This window comes from Nesoenas mayeri, assembly GCF_963082525.1.
Source record: "Nesoenas mayeri genome assembly, chromosome: 6".
NCBI lineage: Eukaryota > Metazoa > Chordata > Aves > Columbiformes > Columbidae > Nesoenas > Nesoenas mayeri.
This window is the reverse complement of record NC_137545.1, coordinates 21858502-21877390: the sequence shown is the minus strand read 5'-3', so window position 1 is coordinate 21877390 and position 18889 is coordinate 21858502. Positions and strand designations below refer to the sequence as shown.

Sequence of the window (18889 nt, the reverse complement as noted above, 5' to 3'; positions counted from 1 at the left end):
CCTGGCATTATGGAAAGACCGACGTTGTCCTTGGTAGAAACTTCAGATGCTTTTTATGAGGCAGATGCACTGACAAGTCAGCTTGAGAGATCAGAACCAAAGTATGTGATCCTGCCAGGAGGTTCAAAAGGCAAGAAAACTGCACAGAACCTGAAACAATGGTCCTAAAGTGCTGAGACTGCAAAAAGACAGAAGATGAGTTTCCAGTCTTCTTTTTAAGTTGAAGCAGTACTGGCAACACAATCCCTCACCTCACTTCAGGGACACTTGCCATACACCCCACAGGTGTAAGAGTTTTCCTTCTGTTTCAGGAGTATCTTGCAAAAAGGGTATTTGAAAAAGGAAAGAGTACCTGAAACTGGGTAATATATTCTTTTGTGAACATCCTGAGGATATCTGAGCCTAAGATAACTCAGGCCTTAATCTTGAGAAGCTAAGTTGCATCACCAGACACTCAGACACATGACAGGGTATTCACTTGGGCAACATACACACCAAGCTTCATCTCAACAACCTGGGATGCAAGAAAATTAATTAGATGCTGAGCTGTTAAGGAACAGAGCAGAAAAGCACATGTACAGATACAGAGGAAGGATGCAGTAATTCAGTCTTTTCAAGAATTTCAAGAAAAAAATGCAAATCTACCTCACAGTAGTAGATACTGCATTAAAAAAAAAACTCAGACTAAAGTTATGCAAACTTTCTGACACTTGAAGTGATATAATTTACTATATGCTGTTATAAGCAAGGTTGTAAAATACATACAAGCATGACTGTATGATTCTTCTACAAAGTATTCATTTCCTTTTAAAATTATGAGAAAATAAGGAATGTAATTTTAGCATGTTGAAATCAAAATACTTAAACAAGATTGTTATATAAATAGCTCTAATTATTGCACTAACTTAAATTTGTCAGAGTTCCCAATTTAACTTTTCATATTAAAAAAAATAAAACAGTGGGGGAATTGCTTTTAACTATCTTGATTTTATAACATGCAAACTAAATGCCTCAAATGTAAAGCAGCTAGCCCAAAACAGATGTTGTCAGATGAAAATATTTACTTAACATCATTGCTTCAGTTTACTTCATGCATTTCATGACTTTTTTTAATAATCAGATACAGTTTCAAATAACACCCTGTCCTTGTCTCAAAAGCTTGGTATAAAGAATGCTTTAGAAGGCAAAAACTGCATAATTGAAAGGAAAATCAATAAGGTTAAAAACTGGAACTTAAAGAGAAAAAACTAAGCTGTGTAACACTGAAAACCAGACTAAAGTTTTTATGAAGTTCTAGATTCTAGAAGAAAGCTACACTTTAAGTAGAATTTTGCACTCCTTCACCAGAAGCATTAAAACATTGAAAAGACCGTCCCTGCAAGTAAAACTGTAAATACTCTGGTTTTAATTTTGTTTGGTGGTTTAGTCTGTTTTACTTAACAGATGTTAAACTAAAGCTTCAAAAGATACCAGCAAACGAAAGAAAATATGTCACTTGAGCAACTATTTGCCTCGAAAATTGACTGCCAATTTTTTGGCCAAATTTAGAATTGCTAAATTATTTCAGCATGATAAAGACTTCAGGTTCTGGCAGGAATGGAATGAAGTCCCCACCACAAATAGCCAACCACTCCCACTACCAAGCGGTGTGAGTTGATGAACAGGCATGACTGTGAGCTTCAATGGCAGAGGGGTCCCTGTGGAGCTGTGGGTGCTCCTGCAGCACAGGGGCTGGGAAGAAAGACATCGAAATGAAGACCTCAGTTTCGCAGTGGCACTTGGAATAGTCGAAGAGATGCTTTTCAAGAGCTGACTCAAACTGTAGACCAAGCTGTAAAACTGTTAATAGGCTTTTTTTATTTTTAAATAAATGAATCTTCCAGCTGAGTGCATCTGGGTTGATTAGAAGCAAAGTCCCTCCTCAAGCCAATGCTACTTTCTTTCAGGTCACTTGCCAGTTTCTTCAGATGCTATTGGAATAATCAAACAAGTATAAAAAAAAAAACCAAAACATCCAGCATCTTATCAATCAAGCAATCTAGATAAGACCTGGTAAAACTGCCTTTTTACCAGAAATAACCAATCCAAAACTGTGATTTAGTACATTAATAAACTAGCTGCGACACTGTTGCAATTAGATTTTGATCAACACTCTTATGTCTCCTTTGTCTGGACAATGGCTTTAGGGGGAAAAAAAGAAAAAGTCTAGTAATTAAAAAATTATTTCAAATTGACAGGACTTATAGGATCAGAAACATGAATACCAAGTTGGTAATTTCAGTACTCCATTTTTTCCAAAAATAATATTACTCTATATGTAATGTTTGAAGAAGAAATCTATAAACATGCTAATAAAAATAAATATCTCTCTTGAACAGGTAAGTTGCTAAAGAGTAATGTGAACTGTGTGCATAATGGCTCTTTTTGTTACACACAATGCAGTATTTTATTACAAACTGCCAACAAAAGGAGCAGGCTACTAGGAAGCTTTCTCAGGTTTAACTTCCTCTCAAGCGCAGAAGACCGAAGCCAGAGCACAGGTGAGAAAGAGATCTCTTTGCTAGTGTTTAACATGGAGATGCTATTTGATACAGCTTTTTGTTCTGAAAAGCAATGCTGGAGAAAGTTTCAGCTATGACAAAACCCTTTCCTTCTGCACCTCAAGACAACATTAAGCACAATGAGGAGGAATATCAGTACTAAGTAACGTTCTAAGATGAAAGAAGCTCAGCCAAGACTGTTCAGAACAAATTCTGGGCAATGGAAGTCTCTTGCGTATGTGTGTCTTGTAAAGTTGACATTTTGGTAGAAACATAATTACTTGGCACTTTTAAAAATAAAATGTACATTTACCAGACAAATCTATTAGCTTTGTATTAGGACTCTGATGACTTTCCATTATGTAAAAAAAATGTAGGATGTAGGTAAAGACATTTTTTGTTCTCCAACACTTATGAGAACGGCATAGATGTCCTCTGCCGCTTACCTGGGAAGCAAGGCTTGGAAGAACACCTCACACAACAGGCTGTAGCTACCAAAAAACTAAAACCCAACCCACAGTTTCCACAGCTGTGCCACTAACAGAGCAATCTACATTATCCGGACTTCAGATAATTAGCAACCATCTCTGACCCAAGACTAGGAATGTTCTTTTTATTTTTACCTTATGTAGAAAAGTTTTGCTACATGAAAACAGAAAATACAGCCCAGTTGTAGTTGTTCTAGAAGGAAGTGCATTATCTGAGCTGGGGGGAGAAAATACAGGGAAAGCCTTCTTATCTTGCTTCAAAGATTGTTGGTAGCAACCTCTCACCCTCTAGCTTTAACATCTCTCATTCTGCTGTCCCTTCCACACAGATTCCTCTTCCAGTTTAAAACTAAACCAGTTTTCCTCATTTGCAGATTAGAAGAGCAATATATTTTTGATTGCAAAAAGAATTTTTATAATGTCACTATCTGCTTCTAATTGCATATTTATTCTTCAACCTGAACAGTGGGTGTTATACCATATTGTAAGGTGTTACAAATAAAAAGAGGAGGAACACCACTGAAAACTATGATCTCAGACAAATTCGATATAGATAAAACACCACATACATATGGAAAAGACACTGAAGGTCATTCAAGGTAATTCAGTCTGATACTGTCAGTTAGAAGCAGTTTCATGTTGATTTTTACTTTGGAAAAGTGAGTTTCTTGTAACATAAAGAAGGGACCAATTAAATTCTCCACAAATTTTGGGGAAGGCAGTTTTAATACCTTCCAGTCCCTTTACTATTGCTAGACAAGTAGGAAAAATGTCACTATAAATCTCCGCCCTATCTTTAATACAATCAGGTATTTATAGCTATTCACTTCAGGCAATAGTTTCTGCCATTCATCTACTGCTTCTGTCTAGTTCATCACACTTCATATATCACATTTACTCTCTTCCCATCCCATGTGAAATTCCTCACAGGAAAATACAGTTAAGGAATGTTTGATGGAACTCCCTTGCATTTTATTATGAACCGCCATCAACAGACAAAGACACACAATAGGCTCAATTTCTTTTTCATGTGTCTTTCCTTTCGGTTCTTGTCTCCTTCTCCTTTCTATCTTTCTTCTCAAGTTTCTGCTATGCTACTCCACAAGCAATAATGTTAGCTACATGATCCTACACCAAACATAAATCTCAGAAATAAATAAGTTCTCATCCTCCTTGTATTTAATCTTAGCCACAGGGCCCTTTTTCCAAGAGTTAGATTCTGACATCTGAATTTAGCTGTACTATCACGCACAGTACGTGTTTAATATTACTGACGTCTATACCCACTGTCCTCATACGTAACAAGGTGTGATGGAGACAAACCAAGACTTTCTGTGGCCAGTGGATATAGAAAATTTAAGAATCAAGATTACCCAGCTGAGCAAATGCTGTGAGCAGCACACTCGTCTGTTGGGTGTTGTTGCCTATAAGCCAATGAAGAGCAGGCTTATCTAGGTCTGGGTAACTTCGCCTTGCGAAGTCCGTAATACAGAAGTCATTCCCAAAACAAAAAGAACTAGAAAAACATCCCAGCTCATTCTTTGACATTCAAATTTTACATTCCAAAGGGAAAGCAAGCTTCCTGACATAAAAAATACCAATTACTAATATATCTATAACTATGTAAGTATTACAATCAGTAGGCTTTTGAACCAAGCCAAATTCAGCAGCTCCTCTAGGCATTTTTCACTTAACATTGTGCTCTTCCCACATGCTTAAATAGGCATACAACACAAAACATGCATGTTTTACTTAAACATTTATGCTTCAGTATCTTAATGAACCAGAGCCTTGGATCACATAATTGGAACAAAACACCGATTCCCAAGCAACTTTTTGCAACAGTTCCCTCCCAAATTACCCCTGCTGCTCATGCTGCCCCTCGTAACTAGCCAGGGTATAACCCCACAATGAGATTAAACACCTTCTGGTACAGCAAAACATCTTGAACCTCAATCATATATTTTTATTCTTTCTTTTAGGTAGCTACGCCCTAGAATTTGGAATGCACTGTATCAAATTTAACAAAAATAAACAAGCAGAGATAAAACACATGGCAAAATTTATCATTAGCAACTGTACATTCTGAAACATAACGCAAGTAAGTAGTGCTGGAAATTCACATACATTCTTAAGCACAGCCTCCATTTTTATATTTACGTGCTTACTTCACTTTGCTTACATCAAGTTTTGCACACTGTAGCTACACTGATATTACACCAGTAGGAAACAAATTTAACAAAACAGCAGATCAATAACAGCACCTCAGGGGGTCTGAAAATTTTCAGGGGAAAAAAATTGTATCAACATAAACACTTGGATTTTCCACGAAAACTTCATTTATTCAGGACTAAGAAGGAGGTATGCTAATGACACTGCTGACTTAGAAGAGGAGTAGTTGATAGTCAGATTTCCCCTCCACAATTTAGTGTGCACATCTTCTGGATAGTACTCAAAAGCACTGATAAACATTGTATTAGAAGTGCTGTTAACTCATATCACCAGTTGGGAACTACAGGAGCTTATACTAAAAGAAGTGAGGTGGGATTATGTTCTACCATTACATGAGTTTCTAATGGAACAGTAGTTTCAAATAAAATCTACCATTGCTATGTTTAACAAACTGTATTTTGTAGGCTTCTGCAGCAAGACAATACTGTTACAGTTATCACCATTCAAACCAACCACATGCAATAATAAAAACCAATTTTCTGCAAAAAGAGTAAAATAAATACCTGCAGGACTGCCAGCATTTTCTCCTTGATGCAGTTGAATACCAGCAGAATCTATAGAGTTTACTGTAACTGTCTGTAGATTTGGCAATTGAGCAGTGCTTAGACTAACTGGAGTTGACGTCAACGCCCCACCTGCTGCAACTTGACCAAGAGTGAGAGTCTGCACAGGGGTCAGAGTTATTTGTTGACCAGGTGCATTCTGAATTTGCAAGTTCTGCAAGTTCTGAACTCCTTGCACTTGAAATGTCTGCCAGGTTATCTGCCCAGAAGGGGTCACTGTTTGTGCCTGAATTAAGAAAGTTCCAGGATTCAGCTGCAGTTGAAGATTTTGAAGGGCCTGTTGAGATATACTTTGACTTGCTTGCACACCATGGATTGTCTGCTGCGCAATACCTTGTACAATCTGAGCTTGACTGGTTGGCTGCTGAGACTCTTGAAGCTGTATGTGCTGTACAATTGGCTGTGCTGTAGACACCTGAATATTCTGAGCCTGCGTGTCATCAGAGACTGATGTCTGGATGTAATTTCCCTGAAGATCAGAACTGTGAACCTGCCCACTAGTTGTGGTCAAGTTGTTTGCATTTTGTTCCAATATACTTGAACTGTCTATGGTAACGGGCAATTGTGATGAAGATGACGTTGGCACAAATAAGTCATTATCAGTGGCGGTTTCTGTAATTTCAGGAGAAACTTGCTCACCAGTCCTTTCAGGAGTATCTGAACTATCCATGGCCTGTCCAGTATTTATCAAGTGCCCATCTGCATTAATGCCCGCTGTCATGGTTTGAGAACCACTGCCAAGTCCCAGAGAATCTAGATCAACACTATTGATGGGTACAAAAGTAATATTTCCTGGCAGTCCAAGGGGGACGTTAGCAACCACCTGTGCTTGGCCGGGAAAAGACGAACCACCAATGGCAACTCCCTGAACCTGGACTTGACCAGACTGTGATAAGATATTCTGAATATTAGCTGAAGGTGTTCCAGAGGCAATGATGGTTTGATTAGAGCCAGGAATGATCTGAATTTGACCCGTTTCTTGATTTATACTGCTATTATCAGAAGAGGCTGCAAAGCCAAGTTGAACTTGCTGACCATCCGCTGTCTGGATCTGGGGTATTACTTGGTATTGTACGTTAGACACTGTACCATTCGACGAATCTGATCCTGGTGCAACAGAAAAGATTTGTTGATTTTGCAAACTCTGAATAGGAAGGACATACTGCCCACTTGAAGTTACTGTGGCAGCACCTGGAATCTGTACTATATTACCAGCTTCATCCTTTATAGTGGCAGGAGCTGCAGACAAGACCTCCCATCTATTTGGAGTTCCTGTTAATTGCACAGAAGCCAAATCTCCTGTCTGAATAAAAAGAAAAAAGAAAAGACAAAATTAAAACACGAGACATACAGACTATATGCTAGAACAGTCATGCAATTCAACACTAGAGATTGATCCACTGCTGGAAAACATGCAGCCCATATGAACAGCAGCAACTGGATTAGAACTACAAAATACAGATTTTTTAAGTGAGCTAATGCCTAAGTCAGGGTAACCAACCTTTGGTTCGTGAGCTGCCTGTGGCTCATGAGCACGTCAAATGCGGCTGCTATGCCACGGCTGCCTCAGGTGAACAGCAGCAAGGTTACCGTGGTGTGGGGGTTGCTGGGTTATCCGAATCCCTAGCTGTGGGAAGAAGGGAGCTGGCAGGGGCTGCTGGAGATGTCATTTCCAGGTTACCCTGGGACTAAGCTACGCTCTATATGTTGCCTGGCACCTATTGCACAGAAGTGGAGGAATTGCCATGAAGCCAGTGTCACCTGCATCTCCTGGAGCTCCACTGTCTTTTGACTCTGTTTAATCTATGGCATAGATGTGTATGTTGTGACTCTCAGACAAACCAAGACTGTTAAGAGGTGACTTACTCACACCGTTGGAAATATTGGATAGCCTCAGTTTAAGTTATGCATCATACAAAGTCCTGGTATTTATAAACTTGTATGAGTTACTGTTTCACTGGGGAAGAAGGCCTATAAACTAAGGACCTTTACGCCAAAATCAGTTACATTAGTCACATGTTTCCGTGGGGAGAGGGGAATCTATCTTCATTAAATTGGAACAATAGAAAAGGTCAATGCTTATGAACAGACCCCCAGACGATTAAAAAACCTAAGGACTGATGTAGTATGCTTTTGTTTCTTATTCAGTAAAGGTAGGTTGTACTTACCTTTCTTTACCAAAGCAAGCTTTTTCTGAATAGAGTATTAAGAATTAGATTTAACATCCTGCAATGCTTAGCAGAGCCTCGTGTAGTCAACCAACTTGGTATTGTAAACAACCATCAATCTAAAAAAAATGTAGTTAAGTTTCTCCTTATCTGTTTTACAGCACTACAGTATACCAACAGAATAATTTAATATCCAGCAACAAGTAACTCTGCAAAACAATTTTTTTCTCTTTGGCAGAGCCCACAGGACACAGAAAGAAAAGCTCTAGTTTGCCCTTCTGCACTGATCCTGTGACTGCTCCTGGTCGGAAGTCACCAGAGCATGTTGCAGCCTCCTTCTGGTGCTGCACTCTGACTTCCTCTAGAATAAAACCTGAATATGCAAAATCCAGCGCACAGCTTGTTCTTCTCTAACATGGCACTGAGACTTAGCCAGCCTGAATGAATCCTGCAGCACTCGCGGGAATTTAGTTCACAGTGTAGGCTGGGACTTGGCTAGTTTCACTTTCTTATTCTATTCCGAGCAGCAGCACTAGAATGTGCAAAAAAATACTCTATTTAAAGTCTGAGTACTTTTAAAAAAAAATAGTTCTACTGCGCTTGGCAAGCTTATTTCCAATAAGGAAACACACATCTTCATTCTAAATTTCTCTCAAGAGCTGTACAAATAATAACTGTGAATAATGCTAGCCTTCTTTCGCCCTCCAAGATATAGATAATCTTTCAGGTAGTTTATTAGTAAATAAATACAGCATCACCAGAACAAAACTAATTTTATGGCCTTAATGCTTCAAGGATCAGAAGGTGAAAAAGGAGTAATGGTAATTCCATTTTATTCTTTTCTTTTCCTCTTATACTGATTGGCCTTTCATTTAAAGAACGTATTTAAATCCTTTAGTCTTTCAAGCTTATAATTTGAGATTAGAAAATGTAATATTCCATATTACACCATCTTATCTAAAAAAAGGCAAAAAAATCCATTTTCCTCTGCTATCACATTAGCTTTATACTTTTGTGTTTAATATTGTTTACACATAGGTACCAGTTGCTGAAATGCTGCTAAGAAAGTTCATAACTATTCAATTCACTACTTATTAACTGAAGGTTTTATAAAGTATCAAAAGGCTCATAAAAGTCATAGGTAAACAGTCAGAAAATACCAAAAGCAAAACTACGATTTTTATGTTTAATGTGTCATAAAATAAATGTGTAATATAATGTGCTGATACTATCTGTTAGAATGAGAAAGAAAAAGTAATGGGAACTATTACATGCCTGACAATTTCTCACTGATTTAAGACTACGTACAAGCAAATGTTGAATGTTTAGGCTGTAAGTGGGCTGACCTAACACACAATAGTGTGCCTATGTCCACTCATAGGTAAAACATGAGTATCCTCCACAGAAATAGTTCAAAGGCAACCTGTCTCCATTACATGGAAATGACCTACCTCATTCTCCTCCGCAAACATACGTTGATTTCCATATCACCATTCAATGGCCTTTGCCCTTTTCATGTTGGGCACATGTCTCCTTACTTTTTTATGATCTATTAAGATCTTCCCTCAAATCCTGCTCTGTAAGGGTTTTAGCTCAGTAGAGCCACTCTTCTAGTAGATGCACTTGTTAGTCCATGGAGAAGTTCAGGGTAGCCATGCATGTGGATAAAAAGCCCCTGTACAGAGTTCATGAAATGCCTGTTATTGACATGTTGCTCTTACAGCTGCTGATATCAGGCACCACCAGATGAATCATGAGGAGGGAGGGGCAAAAAGAGGGTGAGGCTTTCAAGAAGCTATCTGGTAGCTATCAGAATTACTGGTATTAAAGCATGAAAAAACCCTATATGGTAAAGAGTTTTGAAGATGATCTGTAACTTCAACTCATCCTCAACCTGTCATAACAAGCTTGACTGTTTTACCCTTTCTCAAAGTCTGCTGAGCTAGCAGGACATTTCTTGGGCTTCTTTTCCTACTAAAAAGAGTACCAGCCTTTCACTGTATCCTTAAGCAACCAAGCACTGTTGTAGCAACTCAAAGTTCTATCACCGATGTATGAGCAGCAACATCTACAGCCCACTCATTTACTGATCCTTATAGCTCAGTCTTAACAAAACAGGGTAGAGATAAAGCACAGTTCTTTTCTTTATCAACTGATGCTCAGGCAGCAGTTATTTGGAAACTGCTCTTTTAAGAGAAGGCTGGACAGCTGCAATGCAGAGGCCCTGTGTCAAGAGAAAAGGACACAGATCTGAGGAAGTCCAGCTTTAGCACCACTCATCCCAGAAGGAGAGGACAGGGAGCACCAGGAGTGCGCCGGGAGCAAGAGCAGGAAACAGGAGAAAGAGACAGGAACAGAGCAAAAGAGTTGATGGTACAAGGCACGGGAAAAATTAATATCAAATTATATGTCCACCGGAAGAAAGGTCAAGTACCAGCAAAGAGTGGAAGCAACAACCACTCTTCAGCCTGTCTTTTGATTCTTTAACAAGCCTTGTAAAATTTCCAGTGGGTAAAATAAAGAGATCTTTCTGAGTCAAAATTCTCATCCCTGAAGAATGAGGGATCATGATAAATAAAAATATAACAACAGTCTTGTGCAATTTCTTTAGAGAAAATTAAAACAACATTAAGTCAAAGGTGGAAGAAGACAAGAGAAACCTATACAGAACATAAAATACCCTTTAAAAGTAATCTAAACCATGTTGAGAGTTGGAACCCGGATTGGAAAAAAACCAACATCCCTCACCAAAGCAAAACTGGAAAGGGCAGAAACATCCTGTAAGAACTGGTGTATGTTGTAGGCATATACCTACATTTACCTGCATTTCAACACGTCAAATGTGATCAACTGGACACATGCCATTAGTATTCAGTATCTGATTGCTAAAGAACTACCAAACATTTTTCTGTGTCTGTCTATTGTGGACTGCTTTTTGCTGCACTTTTCAGAAAGTCACTTTTGCCCCATTTAGTCCTGGAGCAAAAGCATCAGCAAAATGAGCAGAGGTGGACAGATAATGAGTCACGAGTTCCTAAACATTTAAAAATCACATACCTAATGAACAAGAGTGGCCATTGCCTCATCCAAATTGTTGTTTTATGAAAGAGTTAGGGCTCTAATGCACAAATTTAATACCATGTGTTTACCAAGCTACAGTAAACTATCTGCACATTCTTAGGTCATTACAAATGTAAGATAAAATGCACTTGCTTCAACTCTTTCATTAAGGTATGAGCTAACACATTCTATCTTGTATTTGCCATAGGGTTAAAAACATGTTCAACATCAGTCACTGTGGTTCAGCTGGCACAAAGCTGCTTGTAAAGATAAATTAATTCTGTTGCGCATTTCAGACCTCTGCCAAAGAACCCACTCAATTCAGAGAAATACATCTGCCCAAATCTAAAGTTTAGAGAATGAAAGAATGTTTCAGTGAAAAAATATTACCTGGGGCTGCTTAAAATGTTACTTTAAAAGACAACTCCAACCTGGGGAAACATATTTAACATTTAATTGTGTCCCATTTAGGGAATGTCTACATCTTTTTGCTTGAGATGGACAACTGGACCCCAAAGTTTAATAGCTTGTTTTTAATCAGCAGAAGTTCAGAATCTGTCTAAATTAAGACAATATAATGTCCCTGACATTAGCAGAAATGAGAAAGCTGCAATATCAATGAAGAAGACATGGCAACAAGGAGGCATTTTTAACCAGATTGTATGTAACTTCATTTATTAATTATTAATCTAATTATGTGAATTAATCCCTATATAATGGTATGCAAAACTAGAATTTTGAATAGAAGTTTGTGTGAAATGGCTCATTTTCCTTGTGCCTTCAACTCAGGTGCTAAAGGCTCACTAAATCATCAAGAAGGGCAAGAAAGAGGACCTGGGGCCTCAAATTGATCTTTGGGAAGGCAATGGAGCAAATAACCTTGAAAATAACCTTGAGAGAAAAAAAAAATAGAATAACCTTCAAATAACCTTGGGGGGTTAGCAGGGAAGAAGGTGACCAGAAGTAGTCAGCTTAGACTTAAGAAGGGGAAATGATGCTTAATTAACTAACCTGACAACCTTCTATGATGAGGTGACTGGCTTGGTAAACAGGGTTAGACAGAGAACAATATTTATCACTAATTTAGTAAGGCTTTTGACTCTGTCCCCCATAACAGAATATTTTTTTTTTCCCCTGTAAGGGTCCTCAAACACTGGAATAAGCTGCTCAGAGATATCTCCATCCTTGGAGATATTACAAACCCACTGGACATAGACCTGAGCAATCTGCTCTTGTAGACCCTGCTTTGAGCATTAGGGTTGGGCCAGAAAAATCTCCAGAGACCCTTACCAGCCTCAACTGATCTATGAAATCTTACGCTTCTTACTAATGTTTAAGTATCAGAGAGAAAACTTTCTGTTTTATGCTGTCTTTAAATATGGAAACGTTTGAAAACATTTTTACTTTCTCTAAAACTGTAAAGAAAATTAAATTAAATTTTTGAAAACATCCTTAAAGCACCTGTAAACAGAACTTCTACACTTGGTTCTGATCCAGCACTATGAAGACATAACTGGAATGCAAAAATCAAAGAACATTTTAAAAGATGAGCTTATGGACAGTAGCAGGGGAAACACACTGTTAGGTATTACATTCTACCTGAAACTTTTGTTTTGCAAAAGTATAAAATGGAGAGCAGTAAGACAATCCCAAGCAGACTTTTCTATGGTGGCTGAACACATTCTGGGCCATCTGTTCATGTCCAGAAACTTAGCAACAGGAAGCTGTATTATCACCCATAAAGGGGAAAATAGATGTCAGAATAACTTTGAGCTTCCTCAAAACCATCATATAGCCAGAGAGCTGAGAAGTTTGGATAACTCTGATACATGGTATTCATCCATATTTCTGCCTAGCAGAGAATAAGAAATTTAAAATGCTTTCATATTTCTCTATTCTATCAGCACTATTACTATTTTCACCTAGCTGAAGTTAAGCTAGTTGCACCCCAAATGGTTAAGGTAATGTTCTGAGGCATAAACAAACTGGAAATCCAGATTTTCATTAAGTTCTGTGAAGCACTGATACTCAGTTCTAAAGCTCAAGATATGCCAAAGCAGTCTTGTAACACTCCAACTTTCATTTGTAAAACATACAAATGCTTTGTCTACAGCAGAGAAACAATACTCATCTTCCCCATGTTGCTAATCATCAACCTCTCCAAATGCTTTCCACATATTGTTGGTAAGCAACAACACACATAAATCATTCCCCCTCCCCCCCTTTATTTTTGTAAGACTAAAGAGCCAGTGCAGCCTGTAGTGCACTAGATAGAACCACACACCACAACAGGGGCAGTGGTCTCTGACAGCTCCCGTTCTTTGGCAGCTCTCAGAGCCAAGCGCATTCTCAGCCAGTGTGCCGCTTGTCTCAATTCACCCGTCTTCCAGTCCTACCACCCCACGCTCCCATCATTCAAGCATCAAATCCTCAACTGTCCCAGCTATGCCCAGCACAACCATAAGTATGGCCCTTGGGAGCATGACAGTACAAGAGATCATCTTTAGCTTTGTGTTGTGATAAAGAGAACACAAACAACTGGCTATCATCAAAACTTTGTAGCTTCTTAAACAATCACCTGATCATGTGACAACCACACAACTGACCATTGAGATCTGGTTGGACCCACATTTCAGAACCTGTTTCCTCTTTTGTTTTCTCCCCTATAAATGGCTCTGCCACCTTCTGCTTTGCTTCTCCTTTTCACATAATGCTAAAAATCTTTAAACTGGAATGAAACTAAACGAAAAAGAATCCTAAATATGGAAGCAAGGCCCAAACTAAAACTTCTCAGACTTTAAATTCCCAAGAGAGGGAAAGATATCCAGAGACGTCAAAACATATGAGCTGTCATTCTAGGTCAGGCAGTAGCACATACTATCCCAGCAAGGCTTTTTCATATACACCAGCAGGCAGCAATATTCAAGGGGAAGTTTCCATGGCAAGAACTTCAACTGACCATGGATGCAGTAGTATGGCAACCAAGGAAAACATTCTCAGGTAAGCAAGCCACAAACTCGAGGCCATCTACATTAAAACCAAGTACCAGCAGGCAAAACGCAAAGCACTGGTGTCAGATGATTGTAGGCAGAATAAATCATGGTGTGAAAGCCTAAGCTGAAAGACTGCAACCTCCATCAACACACAAAGATGAGATCAGCAGTAATGTCTGCTAGTATTTTGTCATCCAAAAGTAAATATAGCTCTAACCAGAATCCTGGGCCAACTTGAAAACCTTGTGGGCTGGAGACAGTTCATTGACAGCAAGCAAGGGAGGAGAGGGCTGAGTTTCGTTCTGTTAACTGTCTTCTTCACTTGCTTTCTGTAACAAGCAGTTGCCAGGTTCATTAGTCTTTTTAATCCCACCAACCCCTTCAGTGGCATAAAAGTCACGTCCACTCAAACAGCAGCCTTGGATTCAGACACCAACACAGAATCATAGAATAATTTCAGTTGTAAAGGACCTCTGAAGGTCATTTGGTCCCACCCCTGAGCTCAAACCAGGACCAACTAGATCACTGCAAGCACAATCACATTTGCTCTAGCTCTTCCCCAAATCCCACACATGCAATATTCCCTACATTCCTATGGGAGTTTTGTTGTTGCTGTTGCTTTTAAATCATACTCCGTGTCCCCTGGAGAGCAGCTGCAGCATACCATTTCAGCCAGAAAGCAGTGTGCAGTAACTGGCTAGCCCAGTGTCCTGACTCCAGCCCTGCCAGTTCCTACCAAATGAATGTCAGTAAAGCATTAACAAAATAACCCCCAAAACACAGCACTGCTATCCTTACACACACAGGCTCTCCAAATGCTTTTAAAAGGAAATGCCTAGTTTAAATTCTACTATCCATTTATAAGGCTTGAGAGTTCTACCAGATGTCCAGCAGTCAGAACTGCAGTCTGTGTACAGGAGATATTGGGAAAGGATTGCCTCCCCATCGCTACCTTGGGCACCATCACTCATACACAGATATCAAACTGATTCATCTATACTCCTGGGAAAGGGATGAGCATCACAAACCCAGGAAGACAATATATCTGTGTCCATGCATACAGATTTCACTTTCCGCATGAGTTATGAGGTACCTGCAATTTAAGCTTTTTTAGCTCCTCCCTTCTTCTACTGCTCAATAAGATACAATCAGGGGACCAGGAAAAAAAAAAATCTATATTGCACTGAATCCTTTTCAGCATTCTGTTTTTCACAAGGAATATATTTCAGGGACTTTAGAATTACAGAATAACTCTGTTTGGAAAAGACCCTTCAACCATAACCTAACTCTAGCACTTAGTCCCTGTCCTCCCTTTATTGAGGTCATCAATTAACTCCAGTGTCTAGTTCAGCTACGGTAGGTATCTCCTCCAATTTATATTTAGTTTCCACCCAAAAGATTCTCAGTCATTCAGGAGCTATATTGTAGGAGTGTAAAAATTACCAGAAGGCTATAACCTAACTCACAGCAGATATTTAGGAGGGGCCTATCTGCATGTATTAAAAGTAGTGAGTTTATATTCATATTTAGTTTTAACTAAGATTTTGGCTTCTCTTGAATTGCTTCCACCTTGGCCTGAAAAGCACCCTATACATAAACATAACACCAGATAAATTTAAATAGAATAAAGAAGTATTATTTCAAAACCACTTTACCGATTTTGAACTATCAGGAACCATTTCTCCTGTACTAGCACTCTAGTACCCTGACAGACACAACAATGCTCATGCTAAGCAAACAACCCATCCAAAAGACGCACAATTCCAGCTTTAAAATAAGAACAACCTTAAGGTGGATATAGGAAAGCAAGCTACCACTCGAGCATAATTCATTTTTCAATGTGTATGTTTATGTAAGAGCAAGATGCAACATTCCACTTTTCAGCAATGTATGCATATGGTGTTATGAAATAACTTTTAGAAGTATCAGACACTTAATGCCTACAACGATTTTTAAAAGTGTACTGCTTAACAAAATAAACAGGTTTAGCAGAAAGGACACTTGAAAGGGGGTAAGAATCTTAATATATTTTCAAGCTCTGTCATTAGTCTACAACCTGCTGCATGATCTCCAGCAACTATTTGGCTGTAGCTTCCCTTTAAGTAAACTGAAACATACAGCTGAAAAGTATTTTGAAGGGTAGCATTGGAGTATTTAGTAAAATTAACATTACCATTTTGACATTTGTCAAAAGCTTGCCAAAGCCACTTCTTCCATTGATACATTTTGCATTTTTTTTCCTATTTGCATAATCATAAAAACATACAAGGCTGTTGTACAGCACATTTCAAAAAACAAGACTGACTTTAAAAGCAAAAAAGGAGCTTAACTTCCTTGTTTTTAAACCCTTCTTTGTACTAAAAAAAAAAAAAATATATATAAAAATCAGACATAATATACGTGATTTCCCAAAGATTAAGGCCAAAAAACACTTCATCATGCTATTTTAAAAGGTATCTCAGAACTCCCGTTTAATATACCGATATTTTTAGGTATCAGTTATTTAGAAACGGTCCATCTCTTAACTTCATAAACATACGTCAAGGAGAGCTTAGCTAGACCAATTAAGGAACATGCGAGTTTCCATTAGGCTTTTGTTATGGAGATGGTTAAACTAGCTCCAATAAGAATACATTTCTAGCCTGAAGATCCACCTCATCACACAAGGTCCCAAGGTCATTAAGGCTCCTTTCAGAGCCGACAGCGCACGAGAGATAAGGACAGAAATTCAGTTTGCAAAACGAGGGACTGCCCGATTACCGCACCTAGAAAAAAACAGCGTCGATACAGGAAGCCGCGTTCCACCACCGCGTTCGCTCCTAAACAGCCATTTTACTTCTAACTACATCCTCTCCTCCAGCCAGCCTTCATTTTGTGCTCTGCCGGGCTGCGCGGCTCCAGGCCCACAGCTCCGGAGCGGGGCCGGGGCTGCGCTCAGGTGCAGGTGAGCTGCCTGCCGGCCTCGCCGGGTGCCGGGCGAGCTGCTCCGGTGCCAGGGCCGGGGGAAGGAGGTTTCCCGCCTCCCCCCGTTTTTGAAAGTAAATGAAGGCGCCGCTCCCAATGGCGGGGGAGGGGGGAGCCTGGCTCCCTCCTCCTCCCGGGAGCCCGGCTCCTCCTGGAGAGGCAGGGGAGCCCGGGGACCCCTCTCCTGGCAGGTCGGCCCTGCTATCGTCCCTCCCCCCGGGCGGGCAGTGCCGTGTGTCCCGTCCCTCCCCCCGGGCGGGCTGGCTGGCTGTGCTGTCTCTCCCCCCGGCAGGCCGTGCGAGAGCGGCGGGGCGGGCACTCACCGCTCCGGCAGAGTGAGAGGCAGCGGCGGCGGCGGCGGCCTCATCCTCCTCCGGCGACGGCGGGCCGATCTTGCTGCAGGTGGCCGCCAGCAGAGCGAGCGGTGACGGCTGCGCGTCCTACCCACAATGGGCGGGTTCAGGGAGAGAAAGTGGGTGGCGGTTAGTGCGGGACAGCGACCGGGCTCCTCGCAGACGCGCACACAGGAAGCGGCGGCGGCGGCACCGGCTCCCGCACCCGCTCACAACGTGTCACCCGGGGGAGGGGGGGAAGGGGCCCGGTCGGGCCTGCGCTTACCTGGGGGGCGGCCGCCGCGGCGGAGGCCGAGGCGGCGCCGTTGCCGTGCTGGAGATACTCGCTGTGGCTGCTGCTGTCCACGTCTAAGGCAGCCATTTCCTCTTGTTTCACGGGCTTCTCGGGAGCTGCGGGCACAGCGGGGAGGGGGAGGGGAGAGTCACTGACGGGAGCGATCACCCCCCTCCTTCCCTCTCCCTCCCTCCCTCTCCCCCCCCCTAACCCCAGCGCTCCCCCCGCCCTCCCGCACGGAGCCCTCCTCCTCCTCCTCCTCCTCCCCGTGCTGCTGCCCCTGCCCCTCTTCTCCCTCCTCCCCCTGCTCCTCCTGCTGCTGCTCTCAGTGCCGCTCTCGCCTCGCTCGCACACGGACGCTCGGGGGCCGGAGCGGGGACGCGCAGGGCCGGAGCAGGAGCAGGGAGCCCCGCGGGGCGGCTCGGTCGGTGCGTACGTACCGGTCATGGTGTGAGTGCGAGCGGCCGGCTGGCTGGCTGGGCGGGAGGCAGGCAGGCAGGCAGGCTGGCTAGCACACAGGCCCTGCTGGCGGGGGCTAGGCGGCTGCCGCCGGGGACATGCTTATTGTGCTCACGGGCTGAAGCGGCGGCGGCGGCCCGAGCCTACTCCGGGGTTTTTTTTCCTATTTTGATTGACGGTGCGGGAAAGCCGAAAGGTGGGGCTTGCAGCGGGAGAGGGGGCCCGGCCGACACCGCCGCCCGCCCGCCCGCCTGCCAGCCCGGAACTCCCGCCTACGCGCGGGCGCGCGTGCTCATTGGCTGCGCCTCGCCGTCGCCACCGTTCGCACTGGCCGCCCGGCCTGCCAGTCACCCGCCGGGGCCGGGGGGGGCGCCCCATGCCGAGGCCGCTTCCTGTTTGCCAGGGCTTGTGCGAGGAACAATGAGCGGGACCCGCCGGGCGCCCGCGGCCTGCTCCGGCCCGGGCCCGCGCGGCCCCCGCACCGCGGGGAGGCGGCCCCGCCGCCACGCTGACCCGCCGGGGGGACGCAGCCCGCGGGGCCTGGCCCCCCGCCCGCGCCGCAGGGCTCGGCGCAGAGGCACAGCTGCTCGGCGTCGCTCTCCCCCCGCGTCCCCCCGCCGCGCGGTGCGCCTGTGCCCGGGACGGCGACGGGCCGGGACCGCGCTCTTTTGAAACCGCCCCGGCAGGGGTGTCAGCCTGGCGGCAGCCGCGGCTCCGGGGTGACGGCCGAGCTGCGCCCTGCCGGCAGCCGCCGCCGCGCTTTGTCCCCGCCGGCGCTAAGATGTCGGCGCGGCG

General features: G+C 42.5%; 1 protein-coding gene across 4 annotated transcripts in view; it reads right to left on the bottom strand.

Moving 5' to 3' along the window:
- SP3 (Sp3 transcription factor) overlaps window positions 1–18342 on the bottom strand; it is a 34205-nt gene extending 15863 nt beyond the window's left edge. Inside the window, exons 1-5 of one of the 4 annotated variants that reach the window (XM_080347262.1) lie at window positions 18076–18342; window positions 17627–17751; window positions 17332–17448; window positions 7036–7126; window positions 5764–6930 (exon numbers count right to left, since the gene is read on the bottom strand). In XM_080347262.1, coding sequence (XP_080203388.1) covers window positions 5764–6930; window positions 7036–7126; window positions 17332–17448; window positions 17627–17751; window positions 18076–18082 — 1507 coding nt within the window. In that variant the 5' untranslated portion in view covers window positions 18083–18342. Of the gene's footprint in view, window positions 1–5763; window positions 7127–9442; window positions 9703–17331; window positions 17449–17626; window positions 17752–18075 lie in introns of those variants that run through there. The other 3 variants (XM_080347261.1, XM_080347264.1, XM_080347263.1) reach the window with 3 other exon arrangements.
- Window positions 18343–18889: the final 547 nt, after the last annotated feature.